The 14,859-nt window shown below is 42.6% G+C and overlaps 1 protein-coding gene across 1 annotated transcript in view; it reads left to right on the top strand.

Moving 5' to 3' along the window:
* Positions 1-5,054: 5,054 nt before the first annotated feature.
* The window catches only part of LOC139747134 (glutamate receptor ionotropic, delta-2-like), a 111,940-nt gene continuing 102,135 nt past the window's right edge, over positions 5,055-14,859 (top strand). The window contains exons 1-3 of the mRNA XM_071659051.1: positions 5,055-5,130; positions 5,477-5,580; positions 5,644-5,789. Coding sequence (XP_071515152.1) covers positions 5,055-5,130; positions 5,477-5,580; positions 5,644-5,789 — 326 coding nt within the window. The remainder of the gene's footprint in view (positions 5,131-5,476; positions 5,581-5,643; positions 5,790-14,859) is intronic.

The following is a 14,859-nucleotide window of genomic DNA, read 5'->3' as shown; positions in this document are numbered from 1 at the left end:
AAGTGAGGGCAAGGAATAGAGTGAATTGGATCGATGTGGTATACCGGGGTTGACGTACTGTCAGTGGATTGAATCAGGGCATGTGAAGCGTCTGGGGTAAACCATGGAAAGCTGTGTAGGTATGTATATTTGCGTGTGTGGACGTATGTATATACATTGGTATGGGGGTGGGATGGGCCATTTCTTTCGTCTGTTTCCTTGCGCTACCTCGCAAACTCGGGAGACAGCGACAAAGCAAAATAAAAAAAAAAAAGAAATATATGTATATATATATATATATATATATATATATATATATATATATATATATATATATATATATATATATATATATATATATATATATATATATATATATATATATATATATATATATATATATATATATATATATATATATATATATATTCCTATGAGTCCACGGGGAAAATGAAGCACGAAAAGTTCCCAAATGCACTTTCGTGTAATAATCACATCACCAGGGGAGATACAAGAGAGGAATATAATAGTCAGTTGATACACATCGAAGAGACGAAGCTAGAACGCCATTTGGTAAACATGTGATTGTCCAAAACATAAATGCTACATACAAATTCATTTGCTTTTTTAAGTATTTCTCACATACATTCTTCAAAGAAAACACCTGATCCACACATACTCTACCACTTCTGAAACCACACTGCTCTTTCCCAGTCTGATGCTCTGTACATGCCTTCACCCTCTCAATCAATACCCTCCCATATAATTTACCAGGAATACTCAACAAATTTATACCTCTGTAATTTGAGCAATCACTCTCATCCCATTTGCCTTTGTACAATGGCACTCTGCACGCATTCCGCCAATCCTCAGGCACCTCACCATGAATCATACATTCATTAAATAACCTTACCAACCAGTCAACAATAGAGTCTCCCCTTTTTTAATAAATTCCACTGCAATACCATCCAAACCTAGGTAATATGTTTGATGAAACGAACCTAGATGTTTTGGCTCTGAGTGAAACGAAGCTCAAGGGTAAAGGGGATGAGTGGTTTGGGAATGTCTTGGGAGTAAATTCAGGGGTTAGGGAGGGTACAAGAGCAAGGGAAGGAGTAGCACTACTCCTGAAACAAGAGTGGTTGGAGTATGTGATAGAGTGTAAGAAAGTAAACTCTAGATTGTTGTGGGTAAAACTGAAAGTGGATGGAGAGCGATGGGTGATTATTGGTGCATATGCACCTGGGAATGAGAAGATAGATCATGAGAGGCAAGTGTTTTGGGAGCAGCTGAATGAGTGTATTAGTGGTTTTGATGCACGAGACTGGGTTATAGTGATGGGTAATTTCAATGCAAAGGTGAGTAATGTGGCAGTTGAGGGAATACTTGGTATACATGGGGTGTTCAGTGTTGTAAATGGAAATGGTGAAGAGCTTATAGATTTATGTGCTGAAAAAGAACTGGTGATTGGGAATACCTGGTTTAAAAAGAGAGATATACATAAGTGTACGTATGTAGGTAGGAGAGATGGCTAGAGAGCGTTATTGGATTTCGTGTTAATTGATAGGTGCGCGAAAGAGAGACTTTTGTATGTTAATGTGCTGAAAGGGTGCAACTGGAGGGATGTCTGATCATCATCTTGTGGAGGCGAAGGTGAAGATATGTAGAGGTTTTGAGAAAAGAAGAGAGAATGTTGGGGTGAAGAGAGTGGTGAGAGTAATTGGGCTTGGGAAGGAGACTTGTGTGAAGAAGTACCAGGAGAGACTGAGTACAGAATGGAAAAAGGTGAGAACAAAGGAGGTAAGGTGAGTGGGGAAGGAATGGGATGTATTTATGGAAGCATTGATGGTTTGCGCAAAAGATGCTTCTGGCATGAGAAGCGTGGGAGGTGGGCAGATTAGAAAGGGTAGTGAGTGGTGGGATGAAGAAGTAAGATTATCAGTGAAAGAGATGAGAGAGGCATTTGGCCGATTTTTGCAGTTAAATAATGCAAATGAGTGGGAGATGTATAAAAGAAAAGGCAGGAGGTCAAAAGAAATGTGCAAGAGGTGAAAAAGAGGGCAACAGAGAGTTAGGGTGAGAGAGTATCATTAGATTTTAGGGAGAATAAAAAGATGTTTTGGAAGGAGGTAAATAAAGTGCGTAAGGCAAGGGAACAAATGGGAACTTCAGTGAAGGGGGCTAATGGGGAGGTGATAACAAGTAGTGGTGATGTGAGAAGGAGATGATGTGAGTATTTTGAAGGTTTGTTGAATGTGTTTGATGATAGACTGGCAGATATAGGGTGTTTTGTTCGAGGTGGTATGCAAAGTGAGAGGGTTTAGGGAAAATGATTTGGTAAACAGAGAAGAGGTAGTAAAAGCTTTTGCGGAAGATGAAAGCCGGCAAGGCAGCGGGTTTGGATGGTATTGCAGTGGAATTTATTAAAAAAGGGGATGACTGTATTGTTGACTGGTTGGTAAGGTTATTTAATGTATATATGATTCATGGTGAGGTGCCTGAGGATTGGCGGAATGCTTGCATAGTGCCATTGTACAAAGGAAAAGGGGACAAAGGTGAGTGCTCAAATTACAGAGGTATAAGTTTGTTGGATATTCCTGGTAAATTATATGGGAGGGTATTGATTGAGAGGGTGGAGGTATGTATAGAGCATCAGATTGGGGAAGAGCAGTGTGGTTTCAGATGTGGTAGAGGATGTGTGGATCAGGTGTTTGCTTTGAAGAATGTATGCGAGAAATACTTATAAAAGCAAATGGATTTATATGTAGCATTTATGGATCTGGAGAAGGCATATGATAGAGTTGATAGAGATGCTCTGTGGAAGGTATTAAGAATATATGGTGTGGGAGGCAAGTTGTTAGAAGCAGTGAAAAGTTTTTATCGAGGATGTAAGGCATGTGTACGTGTAGGAAGAGAGGAAAGTGATTGGTTCTCAGTGAATTTAGGTTTGCGGCAGGGGTGTGTGATGTCTCCATGGTTGTTTGATTTGTTTATGGATGGTGTTGTTAGGGAGGTGAATTCAAGATTTTTGGAAAGAGGGGCATATATGCAGTCTGTTGTGGATGAGAGAGCTTGGGAAGTGAGTCAGTTGTTGTTCGCTGATGATACAGCGCTGGTTGCTGATTCGTGTGAGAAACTGCAGAAGCTGGTGACTGAGTTTGGTAAAGTGTGTGAAAGAAGAAAGCTGAAAATAAATGTGAATAAGAGCAAGGCTATTAGGTACAGTAGGGTTGAGGGATAAGTCAATTGGAAGGTAAGTTTGAATGGAGAAAAACTGGAGGAAGTAAGGTGTTTTAGATATCTGGGAGTGGTTTTGGCAGCGGATGGAACCATGGAAGTGGAAGTGAATCATAGGGTGGGGGAAGGGGCGAAAGTTCTGGGGGCGTTGAAGAATGTGTAGAAGTCGAGAACATTATCTTGGAAAGCAAAAATGGGTATGTTTGAAGGAATAGTGGTTCCGACAATGTTACATGGTTGCGAGGCGTGGGCTGTGGATAGAGTTGTGCGCTGGAGGGTGAATGTGCTGGAAATGAGATGTTTGAGGACAATATGTGGTGTGATGTGATTTGATCGAGTAATTAATAATAGGGCAAGAGACATGTGTGGTAATAAAAACAGTGTGGTTGAGAGAGCAGAAGAGAGTGTTTTGAAATGGTTTGGTCACATGGAGAGAATGAGTGAGGAAAGATTGACTAAGAGGATATATGTGTCAAAGGTGGAGGGAACGAGAAGTGGGAGACCAAATTGGAGGTGGAAAGATGGAGTGAAAAAGATTTTGAGTGACCGTGGCCTGAACATGCAGGACGGGGAAAGGCGCGCAAGGATTAGAATGGATTGGAACGATGTGGTATACCGGAGTCGACGTGCTGTCAATGGATTGAACCATGGCATGTGAAGAGTCTGGGGTAAACCATGGAAAGTTCTGTGGGGCCTGGATGTGGAAAGGGAGCTGTGGTTTCGGTGCATTATACATGACAGATATAGACTGAGTGTGAAGAAATGTTTCCTTTGTGTTCTTTTCCTGGCGCTACCTCGCGCGCATGCTGGGGAAGCGGTTTTAATTTCGTGCGTGGCGGGGTAGCGACGGGAATGAATAAAGGCAGACAGTATGAATTATGTACGTATGTATATATGTATATGTCTGTACGTGTATATGTATATGTATTCGTTAAGATGCATAGGTATATGTATGTGTGTGTGTGTGTACGTGTATGTATATACATGTGTATGTGGGTGGGTTGGGCCATTCTTTCGTCTGTTTCCTTCCGATACCTCGCTAACGCGGAGACAGCGACAAAGTTTTCATAAATGAATATATAAACATATATTTTCACACTTTCAATCTCTTGGTGTTATGTCTGGAATCCAGATATCACCAGGTACAGGAAAGAAGCCATAGACATCTTCATAGTTTTCTTTGATTATTTGTTGTGCCTCTGCTCATCCCGTTGATTACACGTCGCCGCGCATGTGACACATCACAATAAATTCTATCTCATTGATCTCTCTTGCTCTCGTGAAAGTTTAGGCTCCGTTACCCTAGAGCTTCCTTCATTTCAACCGTCGGTGTCATGCTGTGTCACCTCCTCCTACTTGCTGCCAGCACTTCTGACACACAGGTCCTCCTTTTCAGTCTCTCGTGAGTGTGGTCAGGGATGTGGTAAATGGATTTCAACATGAACAAATCTAAAAGAATGAGCTCTGACAATGAAAACATAAACTGCAAATATAGACCCCTTCTCTACACCAATATTAGAAGAAAAAAGAAGAGAAAGAACCCGAGTGGCTATCAGTAAAGACATAAGAATTCTGAGCTGCATACAATGAATCCAGCAAAAGCTTGAGATTCTTAGCTAGAAACATAAACTATAAGACATGGATACAATATTCACTTTTCAGTTCAGGTCACCAAACTTGGTCACAGAAAAAGAAAATATGGAACGAATTGAAAAAAGAGCTCTCAAGCTAAGCCTTTCACTAAAAAAAAATAACCTTGTGAGGTAAGACTTAGAGACGTAGATTTATTCTCCTCAGTGAAGAGCAGCTTGCAAGCTGATCTAATAGACGTCTCCAAGATGGTAAATGATTTCGACAACATGATACATGAAAATCTCTTCATTTTTGACATAGACGCAATGACCAGAAAGAAAGGTATAAAGACTATAGAAAGGTGTACGTGGGAGCAACGTGGGTAAAACTGCTTTTTCATTTGCAGATTGGTAGAACACCGGGATAACCTCCCCTGAGATGCAGGATATTCAGAATATCAAAACTTTCAGATCAAGGCTATACAAATACTTCACTGATACATATTATCAAAAAATCCTGCTTTAAGAAAAGACACAAAGCTTGCTTTTCTTTTTCAGAGTATAGCCATGGTCAGTAAAACTGGCATGGAACCTTTTCCCAGTAATACTTTCCTATAAAATATCTATGGAGGTATATTTTACCTCATTGTACGTAGTGTTTACTATCGTTTCTTTTTCGCTCCCGGCAGTTGAGCCCGAAGGAGAGGTGGATGGTGAGGTGACATCTGCTTTAGTATCCTGTTCTTACTTTGATTTAGATAAGAGAGCAGATAACCTCGTCATGGAACATCAGGTGTCCTGTTATCTGCCGATCCCATGATCTCCCATGTACTGTGTGTCTCTCCCTTTGCCTTAGCTGGTGAGCATCAACACGACAGACGACTTGCTGAAGATAGTGTGGGAGTCATCAATGTGTCGTGGGTACCTCTTCCTGCTTGACACACCAGAGCCTCTCCTTGACTACGCCAACACATACCATCATACCTGGGATTACAACGGCAGGTACAGAAATCACTGAATATAACGCTGAACATACACATCTCTATTTGACTGAGCACCCAATGCACATCCTATTTCTTACATATACATACACGCACGCGCACACCTGGCTACCCTGAGTACCTTGCACAAACTAGGATTTGATATATGTAACTCTGTGTGTACATAAAGTTAAGACGTAGTATACATGTACAGGATTAAGAGTTTGAACAACACAGGTGCAGATTTCTCTCCTCATAATAGGCTGAAATGCAGCATAAATACCTGTAAACATTGCACACATTGAACGACCCATCCACTACATAAACGTCCATAAACGTACATTTGCATACACATACATAAACATATCGACATATACACAAATACGTACATATACATACACATACACAGACCTATACATATATGCACATGTACATACTCATACTTGCTTGCCTTCAAAACATTCCCGGTACCACCCCGCAGCATCGCTACCCCCCACTTCAGCGAAGTAGCGCCAGGAAAACAGAAAAAAAGGACCACATTCGTTCACACTTAGTCTCTAGCAGTCATGTGTAATGCACTGAAACCATAGCTCCCTTTCCACATTCAGGCCCCACAGACCTTTCCATGGTTTACCGCAGACGCTTCACGTGCCCTGATTCAGTCCATTGACAGCGCGTCAACTCCGGTATACCACATCGCTCCAATTCACTCTATTCTTTGCACGCCTCTAACCCTCCTCTATGTTCAGCCCCCGATCCCTCAAAATCTTTTTCACTCTATCCTTCTACCTCCAATTTGGTCTACCGTTTCTCCTTCTTCCTTCCACATCTGACACATATATCCTTTTTGCCAATCATTCCTCACTCATTCTCTCCTTATGTCCAAAGAATTTCAATACACCCTCTTCTACTCTCTCAACCACACTCCTTTCATTACCACACATCTCGCTTATCCGTTTATTAATTACTCGATCAAACAACCTCACACCACATATTGTCCTCAAACACTTCATTTTCATTTCCAATCCATCCACCCTCCTCCGTACAACCTTATCTATAGCCCATGCCTCGCAACCATATCATTGTTGGAACTACTATTCCTTCAAACATACCCATTTTTGTTCTCCAAGATAACGTTCTCTCCTTCCACACATTCTTCATCGCTCCTAGAACCTTCGGCCTCTCCCCCACCGTGTGACTCACTTCCACTTCCATGGTTCCATCCACTGATAAGTCCACTTCCAGATATCTAAAACACTTCACTTCCTCCAGTCATTCTCCATTCAAACTTATATCTAAATCAACTTGTCCCTCAACCCTACTGAACCTAATAACCTTGCTCTTATTCAATTTTACTCTCAGCTTTCTCCTTTCACACATTTTTCCAAACTCAGCCACCAACCTCTGCAGTTTCTCACCCGAATCAGCCACCAGTGCTGTGTCATCGGTGAATAACTACTGACTCACTTCCCAAGCCCTCTCATCCATGTCAGACTGCATACTCGCCCCTCTCTCTAAACCTCTTACATTCACCTCCCTAAGCACCCCATCCATAAACAAATTAAACAACCATGAGGACATCACGCGCCCCTGCCGCAGGCCGACCTTCACCGGGAAACAATCACTTTCCTCTCTTCCTACTCGTGCACATGCTTTACATCCTTGATAGAAACTTCTTGCTGCTTCTAGGAGCTTACATTCCACATAATATACTCATTAGACTTTGCGCAAAGTACCTCTATCAATCCTATCTTATGTCTTCTTCAGATCTGTCTTTCTAAGTATTTCTCTCACACATTCTTCAAAGCAAACACCTAATCCACACATCCTCTACCACTTATGAATCCACGCTGCTCCTCCATCTGATGCTCTGTAGATGCCTTCACTCTCTTATTCAATTCCCTCCCTTACAATTTTCCAGGAATACTCAACAAACGTATGCCTCTGTGGTTTGAACACTCACTTTTATCACATTTGCCTTTGTAAATGGCACTATGCATGTATTCCGCCAATTCTTAGGCACTTCACCATGGTACATATATACATTGAATATCCCTACGAACCAATCAACAACACAGCCACCCCCTTTCTTAATAGATTCAACTGCAATAACATGCAAACCTCCCGCCGTGCCGGATTTCATCTTACGCAAACCTTTCACCACTTCGTCTCTCTTTACCAAACGAGTCTCCCTGACTATCTCACTTTTCACACCACCTCGACCAAAACACCCTATATCTGCCACTCTTTCATTAAACACATTCAACAAACCTTCAAACTACTCACTCCATCTTCCTCTCACTTCACCACTACTTGTAATTACCTACCCAATAGTCCCCTTAACTGATGTTCCCATTGGTTCTCTTGTCTCTCGCACGTTATCTACCTCCTTCCAAAACATCTTTTTTGTTCTCCCTAATGATACTCTCTAACTCCAACTCAGAATTGCCCTCTTTTTCACCTCTTGCACCTTTCTCTTGACCTCCTGCCGCTTTCTTTTATACATCTCCCAGTTATTTGCACTACTTCCCTGTAAGTATCGTCCAAACGCCTCTCTCTTCTCCTTCACTAACAACCTTGCTTCGTCCCACCACTCACTACCCTATCCTATCTGCCCACCTCCCACCTTTCTCATGTCACATGCATCTTTTGCACAAGCCATCACTGCTTCCCTAAATACATCTCATTCCTCACCCACTCCCCTCACGTCATTTGCTCCAACCTTTTGCCATTCTACACTCAATCTTTCCTGCTACTTCCTCACACAAGCCTCCTTTCCAAGCTCACTTACTCTCACCACTCTCTTCTCCCAAACATTCTCTCTTCTTTTCTGGAAACTTCTACAAATCCTCACTTTCGCCTCCACAAGATAGTGATCAGGCATCCCTACAGCTGCCCCTCCCAGTACATTAACATCCTAAATTCTCTCTTTTACACACCTATCAATTAACCCGTAATTCAGTAACGCCCTTTGCCCATCTCTCCTACTCACATACGTATGCTTATGAATATCTCTCTTTCTAAACCAGTTATTTCCAGTCACCTGTCCTTTTTCAGCACACAAATCCAAATACTCTTCACCATTTCCATTTACAACATTGAACACCCCATGCAAACCAGTTATACCCTCAACTGCCACAGTACTCATCTTCGCATTTAAATTACCCATCACTATAACCGGGCTCTTGCATGAAACCTGCTAACACACCCGATCAGCTGCTCCCAAAACACTTGCCTCTCATGAGCTTCCTTCTCAGGTGCATAGGCTCCAATAATCACCCATCTCTCTCCGTCCACTTTCAGTCTTACCCACAATAATCTAGAATCTACTTTCTTGCATTCTATCGCATACTCCCTCAACCTATGCTTCAAAAGTAGTGCTACTCCTTCTTAGCTTTTGTCCTGTCACTAACCACTGACCTTACTCCCAAGACTTTCCCAAACACCTTCTTCCCCCTACCCTTGAGCTTTGTTTCACAGAGCGAAAACATCCAGGTTCCTTTCCTCAAATGTACTACCAATCTCACCTTTCTACTCATCTTGGTTACATCCACACACATTCAGACAACCCAATCTGAGCCTTCGAGGAGGACGAGCACTCCCCGCGTACTCCTCAGTCTGTTTCCCCTTTTAGAAATTTGAATACAAGGAGGGAGGTGGGGGTTCCAACCCCCGCTCCCACCCCCTTTAGTTGCCTTCTACGACACGCGAAGAATTCATGGGAAGCATTCTTTCTCCCTATTCCCAGGGATCCCTATAAAGATGCTTGTAGCATGAAAAGCGTGGGAGGTGGGCAGAATAGAAAGGGTAGTGAGTGGTGGGATGAAGAAGTAAGATTATTAGTGAAAGAGAAGAGAAAGGCATTTGGACAATTTTTGTAGGGAAATGATGCAAATGAGTGGGAGATGTATAAAAGAAAGAGGCAGGAGGTCAAGAGAAAAGTGCAAGAGGTGAAAAAGAGGGCAAATGGGAGTTGGGGTGAGAGAGTATCATTAAATTTTAGGGAGAATAAAAAGATGTTTTGGAAGGAGGTAAATAAAGTGCGTAAGACAAGGGAACAAATGGAAAACTTCAGTGAAGGGGGCTAATGGGGAGGTGATAACATGTCGTGGTGATGTGAGAAGGAGATGGAGCGAGTATTTTGAAGGTTTGTTGAATGTGTTTGATGATAGAGTGGCAGATATATGGTGTTTTGGTCGAGGTGGTGTGCAAAGTGAAAGGATTAGGGAGAATGATTTGGTAAACAGAGAGGAGGTAGTAAAAGCTTTACGAAAGGTGAAAGCCGGCAAAGCAGTGAGTTTGGATGATATTGCAGTGGAACTTATCAAAAAAGGGGGTGACTGTATTGTTGACTGGTTGGTAAGGTTATTCAATGTATGTACTACTCATGGTGAGGTGCCTGAGGGTTGGTGGAATGCTTGCATAGTGTCACTGTACAAAGGCAAAGGGGATAAAAGTGAGTGCCCAAATTACAGAGGTATAAGTTTGTTGAGTATTCCCTGGAAATTATATGGGAAGGTATTGATTGAGAGGGCGATGGCATGTACAGAGCATCAGATTGGGGAAGAGCAGTGTGGTTTCAGAAGTGGTAGAGGATGTGTGGATCAGGTGTTTGCTTTGAAGAATGGATGTAGGAAATGCTTAGAAAAGCAAATGGATTTGTATGTAGCATTTATGGATCTGGAGAAGGCATATGATAGAGTTGATAGAGATGCTCTGTGGAAGGTATTAAGAATATATGGTGTGGGAGGCAAGTTGTTAGAAGCAGTGAAAAGTTTTTATCGAGGATGTAAGGCATGTGTACGTGCAGGAAAAGAGGAAAGTGATTGGTTCTCAGTGAATGTAGGTTTGCGGCAGGGGTGTGTGATGTCTCCATGGTTGTTTAATTTGTTTATGGATGGGGTTGTTAAGGGGGTGAATGCAAAAGTTTTGGAAAGAGGGGCAAGTATGTAATCTGTTGTGGATGACACAGCTTGGGAAGTAGTCAGTTGTTGCTCGCTGATGATACAGTGCTGGTGCCTGATTCGGAGAGAAACTGCAGAAGCTGATGACTGAGTTTGGTAAAGCGTGTGACATAAGAAAGATGAGAGTAAATGTAAATAAGAGTAAGGTTATTAGGTACAGTAGGGTTGAGGTATGAGTCAATCGGGAGGTAAGTTTGAATGGAGAGAAACTGGAGGAAGTGAAGTGTTTTAGATATCTGGGAGTGGATGGAACCATGGAAGCGGAAGTGAATCATAGGATGGGGGAGGGGGCGAAAGTTCTGGGAGCGTTGAAGAATACGGGGAAGTCGAGAACGTTATCTTGGAAAGCAAAAATGGGTATGTTTGAAGGAATAGTGGTTCCAACAATGATATATGGTTGCGAGACAAGGGATATAGATAGAGTTGTGCGGAGGAGGGTGGATGTGCTGGAAATGAAATGTTTGAGAACAATATGTGGTGTGAGGTGGTTTGACCTAGTAAGTAATGAAAGGGGAAGAGAGATGTGTGGTGGTAAAAAGAGTGTAGTTTAGTGAGCAGAAGAGGGTGATTTGAAATGGTTTGGTCTCATGGAGAGGATGAGTGAGGAAATATTGACTTAGAGGATATATGTGTCAGAGTTGGAGGGAACGGGGAGAAGTGGGAGACCAAATTGGAGGTGGAAAGATGGGGTGAAAAAGATTTTGAGCGATCGAGGCCTGAACATGCAGGAACGTGAAAGGCGTGCAAGGAATAGAGTGACTTGGAACGATATGGTATACTGGGGTCGACGTGCTGTCAATGGATTGAACCAAGGGCATGTGAAGCGTCTGGGGTAAACCATGGAAAGTTTTGTGGGGACTTGATGTGGAAAGGGAGCTGTGGTTTCGGTGCATGATACATGTCAACTAAAGGCTGAGTGTGAACGAATGTAGCCTTTGTTGTCTTCCTAGCCCTACCTCGCGCACATGCGGGGGAGGGGGATGTTCATTTTATGTGTGGCGGGGTAGCGACGAAAATGAATAAGGGCAGACAGTATGAATTACGTAAATGTGTATATGTGTATATGTCTGTGTGTGTATATGCATGTATACGTTGAGGTGCATAGGTATGTATATTTCCGTTTGTGGACGTGTATGTCTATACATGTGTGTGTGGGTTGGTTGGGCCATTCTTTCGGCGAAGTAAATATATATATATATATATATATATATATATATATATATATATATATATATATAAATATATTTACTTTTTTTTGCTTTGTCGCTGTCTCCCGTGTTTGCGAGGTAGCGCAAGGAAACAGACGAAAGAAATGGCCCAACCCACCCCCATACACATGTATATACATACGTGTCCACACACGCAAATATACATACCTACACAGCTTTCCATGGTTTACCCCAGACGCTTCACATGCCCTGATTCAATCCACTGACAGCACGTCAACCCCGGTATACCACATCGATCCAATTCACTCTATTCCTTGCCCTCCTTTCACCCTCCTGCATGTTCAGGCCCCGATCACACAAAATCTTTTTCACTCCATCTTTCCACCTCCAATTTGGTCTCCCTCTTCTCCTCGTTCCCTCCACCTCCGACACATATATCCTCTTGGTCAATCTTTCCTCACTCATTCTCTCCATGTGCCCAAACCATTTCAAAACACTCTCTTCTGCTCTCTCAACCTCGCTCCTTTTATTTACATACATCTCTCTTACCCTTACGTTACTTACTCGATCAAACCACCTCACACCACACATTGTCCTCAAACATCTCATTTCCAGCACATCCATCCTCCTGCGCACAACTCTATCCATAGCCCACGCCTCGCAACCATACAAAATTGTTGGAACCACTATTCCTTCAAACATACCCATTTTTGCTTTCCGAGATAATGTTCTCGACCTCCACACATTCTTCAAGGCTCCCAGGATTTTCGCCCCCTCCCCCACCCTGTGACTCACTTCCACTTCCATGGTTCCATCCACTGATAAGTCCACTTCCAGATATCTAAAACACTTCACTTCCTCAGTCATTCTCCTTTTCAAACTTATATCTAAATCAACTTGTCCCTCAACCCTACTGAACCTAATAACCTTGCTCTATTCAATTTTACTCTCAGCTTTCTCCTTTCACACATTTTTCCAAACTCAGCCACCAACCTCTGCAGTTTCTCACCCGAATCAGCCACCAGTGCTGTGTCATCGGTGAATAACTACTGACTCACTTCCCAAGCCCTCTCATCCATGTCAGACTGCATACTCGCCCCTCTCTCTAAACTCTTACATTCACCTCCCTAAGCACCCATCCAAAAACCCAAATTAAAACAACCATGAGGACATCACGCGCCCCTGCCGCAGGCGACCTTCACCGGGAAACAATCACTTTCCTCTCTTCCTACTCGTGCACATGCTTTACATCCTTGATAGAAACTTCTTGCTGCTTCTAGGAGCTTACCTTCCACATAATAAAACTCATTAGACTTTGCGCAAAGTACCTCTATCAATCCTATCTTATGTCTTCTTCAGATCTGTCTTTCTAAGTATTTCTCTCACACATTCTTCAAAGAAAACACCTGATCCACACATCCTCTCCCACTTATGAATCCACGCTGCTCCTCCATCTGATGCTCTGTAGATGCCTTCACCCTCTTATTCAATTCCCTCCCATACAATTTTCCAGGAATACTCAACAAACGTATGCCTCTGTGGTTTGAACACTCACTTTTATCAATTTGCCTTTGTAAATGGCACTATGCATGTATTCCGCCAATTCTTAGGCACTTCACCAGGTACATATATACACTGAATATCCCTACGAACCAATCAACAACACAGCCACCCCCTTTCTTAATAGATTCAACTGCAATAACATCCAAACCTCCCGCCGTGCCGGATTTCATCTTACGCAAACCTTTCACCACTTCGTCTCTCTTTACCAAACGAGTCTCCCTGACTATCTCACTTTTCACACCACCCCGACCAAAACACCCTATATTTTGCCACTCTTTCATTAAACACATTCAACAAACCTTCAAACTACTCACTCCATCTTCCTCTCACTTCACCACTACTTGTAATTACCTACCCAATAGTCCCCTTAACTGATGTTCCCATTGGTTCTCTTGTCTCTCGCACGTTATCTACCTCCTTCCAAAACATCTTTTTGTTCTCCCTAATGATACTCTCTAACTCCAACTCAGAATTGCCCTCTTTTTCACCTATTGCACCTTCTCTTGACCTCCTGCCGCTTTCTTTTATACATCTCCAGTTATTTGCACTACTTCCCTGTAAGTATCGTCCAAACGCCTCTCTCTTCTCCTTCACTAACAACCTTGCTTCGTCCCACCACTCACTACCCTATCCTATCTGCCCACCTCCCACCTTTCTCATGTCACATGCATCTTTTGCACAAGCCATCACTGCTTCCCTAAATACATCTCATTCCTCACCCACTCCCCTCACGTCATTTGCTCCATCCTTTTGCCATTCTACACTCAATCTTTCCTGCTACTTCCTCACACAAGCCTCCTTTCCAAGCTCACTTACTCTCACCACTCTCTTCTCCCAAACTTTCTCTTCTTTTCTGGAAACTTCTACAAATCCTCACTTTCGCCTCCACAAGATAGTGATCAGGCATCCCTACAGCTGCCCCTCCCAGTACATTAACATCCTAAATTCTCTCTTTTACACACCTATCAATTAACCCGTAATTCAGTAACGCCCGTTGCCCATCTCTCCTACTCACATACGTATGCTTATGAATATCTCTCTTTCTAAACCAGGTATTTCCCGTCACCTGTCCTTTTTCAGCACACAAATCCAAATACTCTTCACCATTTCCATTTACAACATTGAACACCCATGCAAACCAGTTATACCCTCAACTGCCACAGTACTCATCTTCGCATTTAAATTACCCATCACTATAACCGGGCTCTTGCATGAAACCTGCTAACACACCCGATCAGCTGCTCCCAAAACACTTGCCTCTCATGAGCTTCCTTCTCAGGTGCATAGGCTCCAATAATCACCCCTCTCTCTCCGTCCACTTTCAGTCTTACCCACAATAATCTAGAATCTACTTTCTTGCATTCTATCGCATACTCCCTCAACCTATGCTTCAAAA

Source organism: Panulirus ornatus, chromosome 67, assembly GCF_036320965.1.
Source record: "Panulirus ornatus isolate Po-2019 chromosome 67, ASM3632096v1, whole genome shotgun sequence".
Taxonomy (NCBI): domain Eukaryota; kingdom Metazoa; phylum Arthropoda; class Malacostraca; order Decapoda; family Palinuridae; genus Panulirus; species Panulirus ornatus.
This window is presented reverse-complemented; position numbering and strand designations above follow the sequence as displayed.